This window comes from Staurois parvus, unplaced genomic scaffold (genome assembly GCF_062004578.1).
Source record: "Staurois parvus isolate SC_StPar_1 unplaced genomic scaffold, SC_StPar_1.0 ptg000135l, whole genome shotgun sequence".
Taxonomy (NCBI): domain Eukaryota; kingdom Metazoa; phylum Chordata; class Amphibia; order Anura; family Ranidae; genus Staurois; species Staurois parvus.
Window position 1 is genome coordinate 6,566,787 of NW_028317931.1, and position 19,317 is coordinate 6,586,103.

The following is a 19,317-nucleotide window of genomic DNA, read 5'->3' on the forward strand; positions in this document are numbered from 1 at the left end:
AAACATTTGCGTATAGATAAAAAAAAATATATATATAAATACCTTTTATCCCCGCTTTTTTTTATATACAATCATATATCCTTTGTTCTCAGCTACATAAGAGCAGGGGGAGGAGAAACAGCAGGATACCGATCTTCCTAGTGAATGGCTGTGTGATTGGGGGGGGGGGGGTGTCAGGACAAGTCTGATCATTGGAGGATAGTAGGCAGAGTTCCCAGCACAGCTAGAGAATTGGCCATAGTGTGTGCTCCAGCCTAGTATGGTCAGTTTATAATAGAAAAGCAGAAGGACTGGCAGGAACACCAGGGATTTCACCCAAAGAAGCAATACAGAGAACAGGATACATTTTCCACACAAGTACAGCAGGCACATACTGTAATATAAAATTTTGGGTTTACATATTCTTTTAATTATGGAGTGGATAATAATAAATTAATGCAAAATCAGAAATGAGAGATTAGTCCTACAGATTACACTGGCAGTTACAGCAAGACCATCTACCTGAAAACATTGGTACTTGGTCATACATGCAGTATTCTTTTCCTCCTATTGGGCACTGAGGGCTCCCCATCATAACCGTGAGCTAACAGTTAGGCCTGGATCAGGGGTGTATTTACCACAAGGAACTTGCCTAAGGCGGCATTTTTCAGGGGGGCAGCACATCCCGAAGAAGAGATGGAAGGGACATGCATACTATGGGAACCAGGTGGGATCCTAGAGAGGCTGTTGGCTGCTTGGTGTATGTACTGTACAGCCTGACTCTCGTCAGTCTTCCAGAGCCATGAAGATGGGTGTATCACTGGGGGGGTTTAGTGGAAGGTTCTCCCAGGTGGGGGCAGGGGTGTTGGTCATGTCCGTGGGGGCAAATGGTTTTAGTGTTGCCTAGGGTAGCACAAAACCTAAATACACCACTGGCCTGGAAGTGTGCAGCCATGAGCTCTCTACCACGACAAAAAAAACAAAAAAAAAAAAAAAAAAAAAAAAAAAACTTTTGCAAAATTGAGTCACTTAAATAAGAAAAAACTTTACCAAAAAGCAAGATTTTGAAGGTGCTATGAAATGTACATGGCAGTTACTACAAAATCAGGAACACTTTAACTTCATAGTAACTAAAGATGACATGCTATACTGTATATGATGGAGGAATTATAAAACAAAATGGAAGGTTATGTTAAAATTAATAAAGGTTTACTACAAATTTCCTCCAGTACCCTTAAAGGAAATATTCTCACCTTCATTTCCTTGGTCACCACATCCATTTTAACAAGGCTGCTGCCAACAAAATGCTGAAGTCCACATCCATAGAAATAGCGGTACTTTTTGGTGTTGTATCTGGAGTAATTGATGGCTGGGAATTCAAGGCTTCCAACCTCTTCGAATGTTTCATCATACAGGTTCTCATGAGTACACCACACCTAGAAAAGTCATAGCCGGTCATAGATATTACCATACTAATACCTACAGGTATATAGAAAGCTGTAGGTTTTGTAACAAAAAACAGTACCAAACTATTTTTTGTACACTAAAATATTTCAAACAGCAATGATGATTGCGTGCTAAACAGTGTTGGGCTGAATGTTCAAGTCAAGCATTGACCTTTCTTGTGTTGGCCCCGATCGTGTGAACCACACCCCTTCTGACATCATGACAGTATTTAAAGACTCATCGCAGCGCATCTATCAGAAGGCGGGAGCCAGCGTCAAGAGCGGAGCAGGGTTTTTTCCCCCCTCTTTTCGTGTACCGACAGGCAACGTGATTGACGTTGGATCTACTTAGGAGACAGTCTTGGAGCCATTGGAAGTGTGAAATAAATGCTGTGTGCCTGGCTGTGTGTGATCTAAGTGGGGAAATAGGACTACATTCACCAGCGGCTCTTAAGTGGGTGTGCTACATATAGTATGTAAAACGCTGCATAAATTGTCAACACTATACATACCTGTAATATATAAATAAAGTTAGTTACATAAATAAACAAAACAAAAATTGCACTTGCTTCTTGATCTGAAGGTATAAATTATCTAGGACTTCAAAAAAAAACAAAAAAAAAACCACACACACACACACACACACACACAATAATAGGTAATTTCCTGAACGTTGTGAGCTTCTGCCATTTGGACCGTCCGTCCAAAGAAAAGCCAGCATCTTATTGATTTGCCATCTGTTGTGAACAGCGATTTTATTACTCAATTATAGCCAACAAATAAACATACTATTCACATGCATGACCTCCAACAAAATCCACATGTAACTTACCTTTTCACGGTCCTCCTTAACAGCGGTGGCAGTTGTATATTCTAGAGGATTTAGGTCTATACTTTGTGGTGTGTCAGAGTCGATATTAAGAGGAAAAACAAATCTGCGAGGGTAGGACTTGGCCACTGAATTATAGACCTGATAAAAAAAAAAATGATGCATTTTAGATTATAAAAGCCATCGAATTCTTAGCAAAAAAAATAAATAAAAAATAAAATATAGTTCAGGCACTTTAATTCTCGTTGTGAAAGTTCAGGCTGTGTAGTGTAGTCAGGATGTAAGAAAAGTCCCATCTTGAAGACATTCCACTTATTCAGTAAAATATCCTAAACTGTTTAATGTGTTACTAAACCCACAACAGTAAAAGCAGTCCATACGTAAAAGCAATCCAGTGGCTATTTAGCCACACTGATTGCTTTTACAGTGTTCTGCATCGCTGGCTGAAAACATGGATACTGGGTTCAAGGCTGCAACTGCATCCATGAACTCTGTTTTCTCACTTCATCGAGAAGACTTATGGGTACATCCTACAGTGTTGAAGCAGTTAAAAAGTGTTACTAAACCCACAACAGTAAAATCAGTCTGTATATGCAGTAAAGCATGCTTGTTATACTCATTTTGGAACCTAAGTGATTAATCCTCTGCATTGTGTAGAAATACTGTTTGTTCCGGTCTTCTCTGATCTACTGTCCCCAATTCATGTTCCGGTTTTCTCTGATCTACTGTCCCCAATTATTCTGCTGACAGTACAGAGAAGGTCTAGTATTCACTTTAGCAATACACACTAAACTGAGCATGTGCAGAGTGTTTCTGTGTGAAGGTGCTTGTGATCAGCACAGGACCAATTAGCACTGTCCAGACTGACAAGGTTATGCAGCCTCATAGTGTCCAGCTGAGCCCTGGTTAAATCTTGTAGGAGGAGCTTTCATTCTGCTCTGACTGTCCTGATAGAAGTCACAAGACTGCTATATACTGCTGATAAGAAAAAGGTATTTAGCAGTTAATATTTACCAAAATTGCATTTCCATGTTGTGTGCACTGTGGGAGACCAGATAAAGTGCTACTAAACCCAGGACCCTGCATTTACTATAAGTGTTGAAAGGTGACAACTTACATTTTGCATCCTGGGTAAAAGGTGGAATTTGCCGCAGTTTGCACCTCTTGCTTTTAATGAGCTAAGATGAACATGAGGCAAAGAAACTCAGAAAAGTTCATGTTTTCTGTAGGAATTTGTCTTCCACTTGCTCCTCTGTAGAATTGATCCAATTTGCAGAACTAATAAGGAAAGTTGCAAGTTCTGACTGAGTCTTAACAGGCCGAGTACAGTCCACCTGACCCAAGGGATAGTGCTTAGTCCTGGTGATTTACTCCTCAGACATCACATGCTGCATCAAGAAATAGATGAACCGTCAAAGGTCACAGCAAAGGTTTTAGGGCTCATTTACTCTTGCGTCGACTTTAACACATAAAAGCGCCTACTGATTCAACATGCTTTTTGTGTATTTTTGATGCTTCGAGAATGCATCAGTAGTGCTTTTTTGAAGCGTTAATAAAACTTGGCAAATTCCGTGTGTGCGGATTTTTTTTTTGTTTTAAAGGGGCCAGTAGAACCCCAGCTCAGTAGTACCCCTGTTCAGCAGATCCCCAGCTCATTAGTACCCCTGTTCAGCAGAACCTCAGCTCATTAGTACACCTGTTCAGCAGAACCCCAGCTCAGTACACCTGTTCAGCAGATCCCCAGCTCAGTAGCAACCCTGTTCAGCAGATCCCCAGCCTATTTAGTACCCTTGTCCTGCAGATCCCCAGCTCAGTAGTAACCCCCAGCTTTATAATCCTCTGGTTTACCGATCCTCCTCTCTCCAGTCCCCGCTCAGCTCCCACTATATTGCTTCCATGCTGCACACCATGTGCGACATCTGCTAGTTTCTGTCCCCCAACTCAGCTGATTTTCTACCACTCAGTCCTCTCTCCGATCCCTGCTCATCACCTGCTATAGTGTTCCCATGTTGCACACCACATGTGCAGCCTGCTAGTTGCTCCAGTCCAGACCCCGTTCACCTTCTGCTGCTCCACACCAGACGTGACGTCTGCACCAGACACTCCCACAATATTTGCATATGAACCAGGAGTGACTGCTGGGGACGTCTTTCCGGTTTGCTTGTTGGTTTCCCAATGTATCCTGGGATCTCATACCTGCAATACTTAGGAAACAAAAAACGAAGCTAAAGTTCAACAAAACCTTCTCAAAAGATACAGGTGTTGTAAGTGAGCATTGTCAGACTTTATGGAGGCTTTGAAGATGCTTTGAAGCAAGAAAACACAACACAGGGTATCATTTTTGAAGCAAAGCAAACAACGTGTAAACAGGACTGTAAGCTTACCATTTTATTTAGTGACAGGGGCTTTGGCTGGCATTCAGAGCACTAAAAAAAAAAAAAAAAAAAAAAAAAAAAAAACACAAAGTGTCCAATGCCACATTTTGAAGAAAGTGTAAATGAGCCCTTAAAGTCCAATTTCAGTCCTTTCCAACAGCTTAGAAACACCTGCTGCGTGTTTACAAAGTCTGGCAGCCTGCCAAGATCTGCTCTCATAGAAAATATCTGAGATTTCAGTGCTTCTGTTGTGAACGTTGAAGATCAATTTCTCTAAGATGTCTATAGTTAGAGTATAAAAATGATGGCTTGTCTTAATGCGCTGTTGCAGAGTGCCCATTTACTCACTTTCTTCAGTGGCAGGTGTGGGCTTTTTACGGTTCCCATCATGCCCTGGACTACTGGACACACAGTGGGGAATTGAATGATTTGATCCCCTGCAGATTTTGTACGTTTGCTCACTTACAAATAAATGAAGAGTCTATAATGTTTATCGTAGGTGTATTTTAAATGATAGACAGACTATCAACCAAAAATCCAGAAAACACACATGATACAATTGTAATAAATTGAGTTGCGGTTCAGTGTGTAAAATAGTATTTGATCCCCTACCAACCAACAATAATTCTGGCTCCCACAGACTGGCTATGTGCTCATGTGGTACACAGATTAGTCCTGTCAATTTAAGAAGGTGCTCCTAAGAATAACTATAACACTGTGTATAACAATAACAGGTGTATACTGTAAAAGACCTGTCCACGGAATCTCTTCTTAGGCACCACCATGGGCAAGACCAATGAGCTGTCAAAACATCAGGGACAAGACTGTAGACCTGCACAAGGTTGGAATGGGCTACAAGACCATCAGCAAAGCTTGGTGAGGAGGAGACAACTGTTGGTTATTTTGTATTTCTTCCATTTGCAAATAATCACTCCATCAATTTCTCTCGGTCTGGAGCTCCCTGCAAGATTTTGCCTCATGAAGTAAGAATGATCATGAGAAAAGTGAGGGATCAGTCCAGAACTACAAGGGAGGAGCTTGTGAATGTGGTCCTAACTGCCTTGAGATCAGTCACCACACCAACCACTGGTAACACAATACGCCGCCATGGATGGAAATCCTGCCGCCCCCTGCAAGGTCTCCCTCTTCAAGATGACATGTACAGACCCATCTGAAGTTTTCCAAATTTTCCGCATAGAAGAGGTACAATTCATTTGTCAGACAAAACATCTCCCATATACAGTATGTTTTCCTTTGTGTATTTTACAGAATGCCTAGAGTTCAACTTTGAGGTTCATGATTACTGCCATAAATGCACAATAACTTCATGTGATCTTGCTCCTTACATCTTCAGTAGTTTCAGCAATTCCGGATTACAGTATGAACTGGTAAATGCAATCTTTGATTGTACTTGTGGGTTTAGAAACACTTTAGTCTGTATATGAAGTAAAGCATGCTTGTGATACTCACTGTGGAACGTTAGGGGTTAATCCTCCATATTGTGTAAAAAGGCTGTTTGATCCTGACTTCTCTGATCCTCCCCTTCTTCAGTGTCCCTTTCTTATCTCCTGATAAGACAGTCTGAACCATAGCCATTCTGCACATGCTTAGTTTAGTGTGTATTGCTAGAGAGGTTTTTTTTATTGCTTGGGAGAGTCGCCCTGCGCTGATCACATGCAATCAGCACTGTCCAGACAGAGGTCAGGGGTTCTGCATCCACCTATAAGCTTTAACATGTACTGTGCTGGGCACAAATACCTTTTCTCATCAGCAGTTAGAGCAGACTTGTGACTTCTATTAAACAGTTTAGATTTACTAATATAATTGTATTTTCATGTTCTGTTTACTGTGGAGACCAGGCATAGGGAATGCAGGGATCCGGGGAGACCAGGCATAGGGAATGCAGGGATCCGGGGAGACCAGGCATAGGGAATGCAGGGATCCGGGGAGACCAGGCATAGGGAATGCAGGGATCCGGGGAGACCAGGCATAGGGAATGCAGGGATCCGGGGAGACCAGGCATAGGGAATGCAGGGATCCGGGGAGACCAGGCATAGGGAATGCAGGGATCCGGGGAGACCAGGCATAGGGAATGCAGGGATCCGGGGAGACCAGGCATAGGGAATGCAGGGATCCGGGGAGACCAGGCATAGGGAATGCAGGGATCCGGGGAGACCAGGCATAGGGAATGCAGGGATCCGGGGAGACCAGGCATAGGGAATGCAGGGATCCGGGGAGACCAGGCATAGGGAATGCAGGGATCCGGGGAGACCAGGCATAGGGAATGCAGGGATCCGGGGAGACCAGGCATAGGGAATGCAGGGATCCGGGGAGACCAGGCATAGGGAATGCAGGGATCCGGGGAGACCAGGCATAGGGAATGCAGGGATCCGGGGAGACCAGGCATAGGGAATGCAGGGATCCGGGGAGACCAGGCATAGGGAATGCAGGGATCCGGGGAGACCAGGCATAGGGAATGCAGGGATCCGGGGAGACCAGGCATAGGGAATGCAGGGATCCGGGGAGACCAGGCATAGGGAATGCAGGGATCCGGGGAGACCAGGCATAGGGAATGCAGGGATCCGGGGAGACCAGGCATAGGGAATGCAGGGATCCGGGGAGACCAGGCATAGGGAATGCAGGGATCCGGGGAGACCAGGCATAGGGAATGCAGGGATCCGGGGAGACCAGGCATAGGGAATGCAGGGTTCCGAGGAGACCAGGCATAGGGAATGCAGGGTTCCGGGGAGACCAGGCATAGGGAATGCAGGGATCCGGGGAGACCAGGCATAGGGAATGCAGGGATCCGGGGAGACCAGGCATAGGGAATGCAGGGATCCGGGGAGACCAGGCATAGGGAATGCAGGGTTCCGGGGAGACCAGGCATAGGGAATGCAGGGTTCCGGGGAGACCAGGCATAGGGAATGCAGGGTTCCGGGGAGACCAGGCATAGGGAATGCAGGGATCCGGGGAGACCAGGCATAGGGAATGCAGGGATCCGGGGAGACCAGGCATAGGGAATGCAGGGATCCGGGGTTTAGTAGCACTTTAAATTCTATTAAACACACACACTACCTCATCCAAAGCTTTCCCAGACTTGCGCAGGTTTTGCAGCTGATACAGATGTAACACATCCCCGTTATCTTGGCAGCAGAGATCAAGTACAATGCAGTCCTGGTCTTCATAGGCATTGATTTGATGAAACATTACGACGGCTTTGGTATGGTACTTCACGGAATGAAGCTGTAACAGAGAAAAGATGCTGAAGAACATGTACCATGGTAAAGTGCAGGAACAATAGGGTTGATTTACTAAAAGGCAAATATACTGCTCACTTTACAGGGGAAGATGCACTTCAAAAAGGTAATTTTCCCCAGTTTAATCACTGAAGTGACACTGACTTCCATCATCCAATCACATGCAAGCAAAATGTTGCTTTTTTTAATCTTACACATGATTGGGTAATCTTTGCAAAGTGAAATTTCACCATCTTCGCCAGGTTCTGGGGAAGTTTCCTGGCATAGTGAGCAACCTATTTGCATTTAGTAAACCAACCCAAATGCATAAATCCTCCTCAACTTGCCTTCTGCCCTGTAGAAGTTTTACTGCTACAGGGTGGCATTCCTGTGCAAAATCGCGAATATAAATCTCTGCTACACAAGGGGGACGTGCACAGCTGTGAACTGTCGCAGCACAAAAATGGTCTGCAAGCCCCCGCACCTGCAGATCGTTGGTCAGGGAGGAAGAACAGTGCTATGGCTATGTTTACAAACCCATAGCACTGTTGTGACAGGGGAAAGTCATGAATAGTTTCTCTCTGCAGAGCTGAGAACACGATCCATCACTTCCCATAGTAAAAACACCACCTAGTGTACACCAAGCACATAGCTAGGCACACACTTAACATCTACCGTGATCAAAGGGTTAACTCCTTCCCAGCCAATGAATATTTTTAGCACTGATCACTGTATTAGTGTCACTGGTTCCCACAAAGTCTGTTCGTGTAAAAATGTCCGCCAAAATATCAGTTCCAAAATATCACAGTCCCGCTATAAGTCGATGATCACCGCTATTACTAGTATAAAAAAAAGAAAAAAATATTTACAAAAAAATCCAATATATGTACCGTAGTTTGAGACACTAACTTTTGCACAAACTAATATACAATTATTGGGATTTTTTTTACCAAAAATATGTAGCAGAATACATTGGTCTAAATTTAAGAAATTAGATTTACTTTTTTTTTTTTTTTTTTTTAATTGGGTAGGTTTTATAGCAGAAAAAAAATTGGGGTTTTTGTTTTTTTTAAATTGTCAGTCTTTGTTTATAGTGAAAAAAAAAAGTAAAAAACAGTCTTCAGCAAAATCACAGTCCTGCTATAAAAGTTGCTGCCACTAGTATTAAAAAAAAAAATTCAGTATATGTACCATAGTTTGACGCCATAACTTCTGCTACATATTTTTGGTAATAAAATCCCAATAATTGCATATTAGTTTACGCAGAAGTTATAGCGTCAAACTATGGTACATATACTGAATTTTTTTTTTTTTTTTTTTTTTTTAATACTAGTGGCAGCGACTTATAGCAGGACTGTGATTTTGTGGCGGACAGTTTACTTTTTTCACTATAAACAAAGACTGACAATTTAAAAAAAAAAAAAAAAAAAAAAAAAAAAAAAGAAAAGTGTAAATCTAATTTCTTAAATTTAGACCAAAATGTATTCTGCTACATATTTGTGGTAAAAAAAAAAATCCCAATAATTGTATATTAGTTTACACAGAATACATTTTGGTCTAAATTTAAGAAATTTGTTTTAAATTTTTTATTGGATATTTTATAGCAGAAAATTAAAATATATATATTTTTTCAAAATTGTCGGTTTGTTTATAGTGAAAGAAAAAAAGTAAAAACTGCAAAGGTGATAAAAATACCACCAAAATAAAGCTCTATTTGGGAAGAGGACATTACATTTCATTTGGGTGCAGCGTTGCATGACCGCGCAATTGTCAGTTACAGTAACAGCGCCGTATCGTGAAAAAATGGCCTGGTCAGGAAAGGGGGTAAATCTTCTGGAGGGCAAGGTATGGAACTTTACTCCCCCAGTCAGTATTACCTGCTTTAATTCTTAGGCTGCTAGCCTTAATAGATAGGAATGAACTATTACAAATATCTCAGCATTAACAGTAGGCAGTGATGGTGCTTATCTGGAAATCAGACAATTCTGAGTATTTTATTTCTAATATAATTCACAGGGATGCCCTTTCAGCACGTCATGGAATATAATATTCAATCTTAAAAATGTGAGACCATCAGTAAATAATGACAAAAACTTAGCGAGTGTAAAAAACAAAAAAAATAAAAAATATGGGGCTGATTTACTAAAACTGGAGTACAAAATCTGGTGCAGCTGTGCATAGAAACCAATCAGCCTCCAGGTTTTATTGTCAAATCTTAATTGAACAAGCTGAAGTGAAAAGCGGATTGGCTATTATGCTCTTCTGCACCAGATTTCGCATTCTCCAGTTTTAAGCTGGCCATACATGGGTCCAAGTCCAAAAGATTTCCCTTTCAAAAATCTTTTCTAAGATTTTTCGTTCGAATTTCACACCATTAGTGGGTCACAGATACGGCAGATTTTCATGTTCATCGAATAAGAGTGATCGGGCATGTTGGAAATTTTTTTTTAAAAACAAAACTAACTTCGAATTAAATGATGGGAGAATCATGCAAGGAATATAAAACTGACCTGGAAAGAAAATTCTTGGCCACAAATTCTTTTCTGTAGCAACAGGAGGGGAAATTGAAGGCTTATTTGGTTGAATTTTCGAAATAAATGATGGCTCCATCGCATTACAAAAACGCACAAAATATCCAATTTTCTTAAGAAAATTTATTCGGAATTCGAACCATGTATTGCCTGCACTAGTAAAATCTCCCCAATAGTGACATTTAGTCACCGGTCACACCACTGCAAATTAAAATTGTGCAATTTCAGCACAATTTCAGGTGTGATTTCGGAAGACTTTCCTACTTAAGAAGATTTTCAACAATTTCTTGCAATTTGCAGCACAATTTCCATTTTATTCTAGGTTTGTGAAATTGCAACAAAACTGCAGAAGAAAGTAATGAAAGAACTACTTTAGCAATCGTGCTGCAGTGAATCACGTTACGACACTGACATTCACATTCATAAGATGAGATTTAAATTTTCAAATCGCACTGGCATGACCGGGCATTTAAAGCGTTACTAAAAAAGGTTAAAAAAAATGTTGTAAAATAACAAACATGTCTATACTTACCTGCTTTGTGTAATGGTTTTGCACAGAGTAGCCCAGATCCTCTTCTCGGGTCCCACACAGGCTCGCCCTGGCTCCTTTCTGCTTGCTATGGGGGTACCCGCTGCTTCGTGTGTCCATTCACACGAAGAGCCACAACTTGGCCCCGCCCCTCTCCTCCTTGGCTGACTGGCTGTGATTGGCAGCCAATGGCTCCTGCTTGCTATCTCAGCCAAATGACAAGGCAGTGACCCGGGATAGCCAAGGCTGTCGTTCATTACTGGATCTCATTGAGGCTCAGGTAAGTAATGGGGGGGGGGCTGGGGGAGCTGCATAGAATGCATGAAGGTTTAAAAAAAAAAAACCCCTTCAAAGCGGTAACCCCGAGCTACACTCGGGAATACCATGTGGCACTGCTCCGCAATCCCTCACTTAGTCCTGCGCTCCCGCAATGTCCCTCCTGCAGTGTCCCTGGCAATGTAATCCGGGTTCCGTCCCCTGCGACGTCGGGACGTACGGGGAACGGAAAGGCGGGAAATTTGAAAGTGACAAAAAGTGATACTAAAATCACATAGTAAAACATTACTGTATCAAACCATTTCACATACATTTTGTCCCTACTGCTTTGTCCTGTGCCCTGCCTGCATTTTTACTGTTCTTATTGCCTGGAAACTGAGAAAAGTCCATGGCGTCCAAAAAGTGTCCCTTTAGGTCAAAAGCGGTTTTAGACCGGCTAGAGAACAGCGATAGTAAATCAGAACCACTTGCAGAATTGAGTGATGATTCGTGGGGGAAATGTGTCAGACACTGAAAACGATTCTGCGACTTTTCACTGAGCAAACGATTCTGCGACTTTGCTCAGTGATGTGCGAACTTGGCGCTATATTTCAAATTTCAGTGTTTTTGGTTTGATTATATTATTGAATTAAATTTATTATTATATTTATGATTAATTATAATTTATGATTTCGTATTTTAAGTTTTATCCTACCCGGGAGGTTTACTAGACTCTTGTTCAGGCAGATTTCAGTGAGTTATTCCTAAGAATTACAGGCCTACAATATAAAACCCCAAATTTCCATGCAAAATAACGGTACCACTTTCAGCACCAAAAATCTGAAATAATCATACCGCCAGGGAGGTTAATCAGCCTTACCTTTCCTGTGCTTTTGTCTGCCACATGGAAAATGGTGTCACAGCTTGGATCCCAGCTCAGACAGTCAATTATGGGTACACCCAATATATTCCGTGTAATAATTCTTAGAATATTTATCTTTATTGGCTGTTCTATAAACACGATGTAGTTTTTGGTCATACCTTGGAATGAAGCAAAAGAATATTGGAAAACAGAAGCAAAAAAATATATATTTATTTACACAGTTAATGCTTAGAAATCTGCGATGAATTACACGGTTATCTCTTCAATTGACAGTACTGAGATCAGTAAACCGGAGCGCTGATGCGCTTTCAATGCGCTGTCGTCGCATTTTGTGCATTATCTGTCTTCAACCAGTGCATCACTTTATATTGGTTTATAACTTTCTGCGCTGACATTTCCGCAGCAATAATATTTAGCTGCTCTGTAAACAGGTTCGAAAGATTTATATTGCTAGACTTTTTTTTTTTTTTTTTTAATGTAGGGCTAATTTTTGCAGCTAGTATTTTACAAAAAAAAAAAAAAAAAATTTAAAAAAGGAACTCTTTGAAAACACATCAAATCTCAATGTGGAAAAATATCATGCTGGATATCTACTGTGGATATAAAAAAAGTCTACACACCCGTAAAATGTCAGGTCTCTGATATAATTTTTTTTTTTGCATCAAAGATAAATAAATAATTTCAGAACTTTTTCCACCTTTAATGTGACCTATAAACTGTACAACTCGATTTGAAATAAAAAACGGATTCTACATTTTTAGAATGCATAAAAATATGTAAAAAAAAAATCTGAATATATATATATATATATATATATATATAAAACATTTTTTAGAGCTTTTTCCACCTTTAATGTGACCTATAATCTAAACAACTCAGTTGAACAACAAACAGAAATCTTTTAGGAGGGGGGAGGAGTAAACATAAAAAAACTAAAGTAATGTGGTTGCATAAGTGTGCACACCCTCTGATAACTGGAGATGTAGCCGAGTTCAGAATTAAGCAATCACATTCAAAATAATGTTAAATAGGAGTCAGTACACACCTGCCATCATTTAAAGTGCCTCTGATTAACCCCAAATAAAGTTCAGCTGTTCTACTTGGTCTTTCCTGACATTTTCTTAGTCGCATCTTACAGCAAAAGCCATAGTGCGCAGAGAGCTTCCAAAGCATCAGAGGGATCTCATTGTTAAAAAGGTATCAGTCAGGAGACAGGTACAAAAGAATTTCCAAGGCATTAGATATACCATGGAACACCAGTGAAGACCGTCATCAAGCGGAGAAAATATGGCACAACAGTGAGATTACCAAGAACTGGATGTCCCTCCAAAATTGATGAAAAGACGAGAAGAAAACTGGTCTGGGAGACTGCCAAGAGGCCTACAGCAACAATGAGGGCTAGTTCACACTAGATGCAGTTCTGTGTGCTTTTTTTTCTGCATCAAAAATGCATGCACAGCGTTTTTCATCTATTCCAATGGTCCTAGTTCTCACTAGTGCAGTCAGTTCGTCAGTTTCCAGTGCAGAGAAAAAAAAAAAATATATAGAACACTAATTTTTCTGCACAGAACCAGACTGGAACATAGCAAACTGCATCAACACTGCACTGGAACTGCGTGTGGTGTGAACTGTAAGCAAAAACGTATCTGGAATGCATCCAGAGTACATTTTGGTAGTGTGAACTGGCCCTAAAGGAGCTGCAGGAATATCTGGCAAGTACTGGCTGTGTGGTCCATGTGACAACAATCTCCCGTATTCTTCATATGTCTGGGCTATGGGGTAGAGTGGCAAGACGGAAGCCTTTTCTTACGAAGAACATCCTCCAAGCCGGGCTACATTTTGCAAAAACACATCTGAAGCCTCCCAAAAGCATGTGGGAAAATGTGTTCTGGTCTGATGAAACCAAGGTTGAACTTTATGGCCAGCTGAACTGGGGCTTTAGTCAAGGTAGAGGGAATTATGAACAGTTCCAAATACCAGTCAATATTGGCACAAAACCTTCAGGATTCTGCTAGAAAGCTGAACATGAACAGGAACTTCATCTTATAGCATGACAACGACCCAAAGCATACATCCAAATCAAGGAATGGCTTCACCAGAAGATTAGATCAGGTAGCCTAGGAAAGCCTGAGGTGAAGAGGAGATCACTGGGGATCAGCAACACTGTCAGTCTAATCACCTTGTGGTGTTACCACCAAGAGACCAGAGTGTTCACCAGCAGGAACAGGGGTCTGGTAAAGTTACGGCTACATCAGAAAGACCATAAGGGTGCCTTCCATCGTAAGAGCCTACTGCCACAACAGGGAGTTAGTGAGACGGCTGCTGGCCTACCATGTGCAGTTAGCAGTGGATAAGCCTCTGAGGGCAGGACAATCATAGCACCCAACCCACATTCATACATAGCAATCTGGTACCTCATCAAACTTAAGTCAATACCACAACACTACCGAATCAGTGCTGCAGTAATACAACATTATTTTTTTTAATATCCGGCCCACTTCTAGTTCATCTTGCACTGAACTGAGCTGCACTTGTCACCTTACTGCTTGCGGGATTGAAGGGACTATTATAAATGCACCAACACTCATCTAAAAGGCCCCAATGTAAGCCGGCAGACAATTTTAAGGACTGCCCCTAATATCCAACCTATAGGTTTTCTTGTATTCCCTTTTTCTTTGTTTTGTGGTTTGTCTATATTGTCAAAATGTAAATTGTGCTTAACCAGTAGGATTAGGCTTAGCACCACCATCACTAGTGCCCACTGGCAGTATAGCCCCTGTATTGGTAGACAAACCACCCTACTGCCAACGGTCACATTCTGGATGGCATTGCTACTGTTCTTGCTGGTCTGGACGGTTCATGCCACTTATATCTAGCCCTCATGATTAGCCATCCTTTATGCTGAACTGTGTTGCCACAATTGCTTGGTTATCAACTTTACTGTGAAACAATATATTAAGGTTACTTTCTCTGTTTCGGTGCCCTTTTTTGGATACAATACTATTATTGGGTAATGAGGCTTATTTGCCGGGCTTTACTGTGTTTACTTGCTTTAAACAGTCAACCTGGTGTGTCAGAGGGACTGAGGTCCTTGGGAAGGTCAAGCAATGAACAGAGGACCCATCTTATTCAGCACCTCCTACAGCAGTAGCACTACATTATTACTTTTCTATTTCACAGTAGAATGATTTGAAATGATCCAAGAAAGTCCCAAAGAGTAATCTCATACATTTTTCTAGCAGCCAAAACTTAAAAAAAAAAAAAAGTCAAAAAATTACTTATTGGTAGGCAGGACTAATCAAGACCAAAATTCACTGGATTATGACAGATAATGAATTGATACGCACGTAACTGTAAATACTGAACGTTGTATTATGCGAAATATGAATCCATTAGTTTAGAGCAGGTGTCTCCAAATGTTCTAAACAAAAAGGGCCAGTTGACTTAAAGGGGGCCGGAGTGGCCAATGGGAGTAGAAAATTCCCCAGCATCAGTGAGGGCAAAAAGCATAGTGGCTGTAGTCAGAAGGAGGAATAGTGCCCCATCAATGGTAATAAGTGGAGGAATGGTGCCTAATCATTGGTATTATTTGGAGGAATAGTACGTAATTTTTTTTATATATCAGTGAGAGGAATTATGTCCCCTTGCTGGTGTCAGGAGGAAAAGTGTCCCATCATTGGTTCCAGTGGAAAGAAAATTGCCCAATTGTTGGTGTCAGTGAGAGGAATGGTGCCTCCTTGTTGGTGTCAGTGGGAAGAATAGTGCCCCAAGGGCTGGACAAATACATGAAAAGGGCCACTGATTTAGAACAAGAGCTTTCCCCTAGACTCCTAACCCCCTCAAGCCGAGGCGCACTCCTTTTCTCTATCTTTTTAACTCACCTACTGTATCTCTATCCTTAGTTTCATACTTAACTCCTTCATTCTGTATGTACACAATTTGTATGTAACACACAAATGTAGTGCCATATAAAATCGGACTAGGAAAATAGTTTTTGGCACTGAAAGGAAATCCCTTTCTATGAATTGATCAGATCTGATACCATTATTCATGATAAATCCTACCCCAGTTTATCAAATATATACACTGCATGGTACCACAGGTTCCTTACATTCAAGATCATTGCAAAATCAAAATTTGAAAAGCTATGTTAAATAATGAGATAATAAGTAGATATAAAACATCAGTTTCAAAACAGAAATAAAATTGACTGTTAATTATAGTTTTCCTTTCGCAAGATACGTACCAAAACTATGGTAATAACAGGGGTTCCAATTGTCCACTGCAGGTATTGAGCAAATGACCTCTGCCCCTTGTAGTATTCCTTCATCTTCTGATTCCTGAGGAGGCACCTTAACAATATTGTAAAAGGTCCCTGCAAAATGTACATATGAATTATAGAATACAAATGTATCAAAAAGGACCTTGTATTTGAATTACATATTTTGTATTGCCTTTGACATTCCAAAACGGCAGGTTTTTTTTTTTAACAAAATGTAGAGACTAAAAAAGACAAACAGGGAACAATATAAACTGTCAGGATCTGGTGCTGGTAAAAAGAAATGTATTTATGAACAGAGCGACAGGCAGGCTCCCACTTAATTTTTACACCTCAGCTTGGTAAAGCATTGTATAATCTGCTTTGAGAAGCACCCTTTAAAAAAGGCGCTATATAAAGTTTATTATTTATATTAATCTGCCAGCATTGTAATAAAAAACTGGAATCTAATCTACTGTATATAGGACTTTTTTTTTTTTAATTCCTGCCATGGTACCCAAGATTTGGAAATAAGACTACAAGCTGCCAAAACCATTACATGAATGAAAACTTTTTTTTGGTGCTGTTTTTTCACTAACACCCCTTTTACTCTAGAATCCAAAAATCGTTAGTCAAACATTGCATTTTCATAAAACTGAATTTAAAAAAAAAAAAAAAAAAAAAAAAGCGTTTTTTAAGTGCTTTAACATCCACATGTTTATAATTCTAAAACTTAAAACAATTTTTAATACTGAGAATATTAACGGTAGGATGCCCAAGTCAAATTTAGCCATGTCAGCATGCATTGGTTAACTTGACAATAACTGACTAATTAGCCTACCTAGATACTTTTGATATTTTAAAAGCCACACAAAAAAGGTTTTATTGGTACAAATTTTTGAATACTCTGTTCTGTTTTTTTCTATTGCAGCCTTTTTTGTTTTTTTTGTTTTTTTTTTTACACGTTTTATTTTTAAAATATTGTACCAGTTTCCAATATTTTACTTGTATTTGACAATTACCCTATTAAAAAGATAGTGTAGATCCCACTGCAGCCTGATGGTGGCAATGTATATCTTAGAGCTGGATGCTAAATTTGTCAGTAAAGCTACATATTGCATGTCCTTGTGGTCACAGTGATCACTTTATCAGGAACCTCTCTGGTTTTCTGATCTTCAGTGGGGACTAGAGTTGTCAGTGACAACCATGCTTAAGAGCCACCACCCATGCCGACACTTTGCATGGCTGGTGGCTCTTAAGGGAAGAGATTTATATATGTATCTCCAATGCAAGGCTTCACATAGACAGGAAATGTATAAAGTTGATTTTTGTGCATGCAATATAAAAGTTGTTACTTTCCTTACCATACATTCCATAGGAATTCCCCATGTTGTATGTCGTACCACATGGATCATAGTGAGGGTGAGCTGTTGCCCCATTCACAGCAATATATTTTGTCCAGTCAACCTGAAATAAAATGGTGAGGGTTCATAGTCCCACTGTTAGGTCTAGGATCATTTTAATATCCTATTTGTATTCACAACATTACAGAAAGTAGCATTAAAATCTTTTTACAAGGCAAAATTTGTCTTTATTGCATTTTAACATCAAATTTTACACAACGAAAAATAAGATATGGTGATCACATATACAAGGAAGTAAATGTACAGAAATCTCGAACGGGAGGATGATCCAGGAGAGTAATATAAACTAGAAAAGCTACAATTTCTGGTGAAAATGTGTGAAGTGTTCTTGCCTCCACCAGTAGTCTACAACTGGAGTGGGCGGAGTAACTGGGTGGAGTGGCTGGAGTAACTGTTGTGTGGTTGGAGTAACTGAAAAGGTTGGACTGGGCAGTCCCACTCTACCCACTATAGTTTTGAACATTCCACCATTCATTCCTATGGGACCAATTTCACCACAAAAACGCCGATATTTCGTGAACCATTTGGCGAAACGTTCCACAAAGTAACAGCACACAAATTGGGAACAATCTGCACGTTTCTGTATATTACTGTCTATGTAGTGTAAAAACTGTGGGAGGAGTTAGGGTGGTAAATTTGGCTATAAGAATATATATGTGAGATAACAGTAAGTGGTCTTGCCATGCAAGAATAACTAGAAAAGCTACAATTTCTGGGAAAATTGTGTGAAGTGTTCTTGCCTCCACCGGTAGTCTACAACTGGAGTGGGTGGAGTAACTGTGAAAAGGTTGGACTGGGCAGAGTAACTTTATGGAGTTAGCAGAGTCACAAACCTCCATTTCCACTACGCTGCTGTGGGGCTCCAGATCCTGAAAGCGTGGGTCTGAAAGGTCCAGTTTAGTCCAGCGTATCTTTGCAGCTTTAGATCTCTTTCCTTTAGTTGGCATGAAGATATTCACACAGCGCCAATTTCTTTTCATAAATGTAGCTAGTTGAAAACAGCTCAAATACTCTCTACTGTAGAAAACTTCTTTCCAAACCTTTAACCAGAAGCCGGCTAAACTGTCACGAATTCAAAATTAGATTTCAAAATAGGGCAGAGAAGAGCGGTTAAAAACAAACTGCTCCAAAATTGCCCACTTCACTGGTGTCTTCAAATGGTCATAGTTTTAAAAACTATAAATCCTACAGCGAAGAGCTTTATATTGTGAGAATCACAAGACCCAGACTTACATTTTGATGCATAGTATTTCTCTGCGACACTGCCTTCATTTTTAATATTTCAGTTTAGAAATTGCCCTTCAAATCTGAGGTGGCTAGAGTGGAGTTTCAATGAATGTCAATGGGTGGCGTGAGTTGCAAACAAATGGTCATATTGTGAAAACTATCAGGACTATGGCTTAGCCATGGACATTTTTAGTGACAGCAGGGATAGCTGAACGTTTTGATATAAGATTTGTGTAGGTGGGCTTGAAAATGAGGGAGTGATGGCAGTTTAGAAATCATGTCCTGATTTTTCAGCTCACACTCTAGCTTTTGTCAGCTCCCACTCTAACATTCCGCCATTCATTCC

At 40.6% G+C, this 19,317-nt stretch overlaps 1 protein-coding gene across 2 annotated transcripts in view; it reads right to left on the minus strand.

Moving 5' to 3' along the window:
- LOC149466019 (carotenoid-cleaving dioxygenase, mitochondrial-like) overlaps window positions 1–19,317 on the minus strand; it is a 45,289-nt gene that overhangs the window by 5,384 nt on the left and 20,588 nt on the right. For both annotated transcript variants that reach the window (XM_089673101.1, XM_089673100.1), the window contains exons 5-10: window positions 17,685–17,787; window positions 16,309–16,437; window positions 12,060–12,220; window positions 7,704–7,871; window positions 2,257–2,394; window positions 1,233–1,415 (exon numbers count right to left, since the gene is read on the minus strand). In XM_089673101.1, coding sequence (XP_089529227.1) covers window positions 1,233–1,415; window positions 2,257–2,394; window positions 7,704–7,871; window positions 12,060–12,220; window positions 16,309–16,437; window positions 17,685–17,787 — 882 coding nt within the window. The remainder of the gene's footprint in view (window positions 1–1,232; window positions 1,416–2,256; window positions 2,395–7,703; window positions 7,872–12,059; window positions 12,221–16,308; window positions 16,438–17,684; window positions 17,788–19,317) is intronic.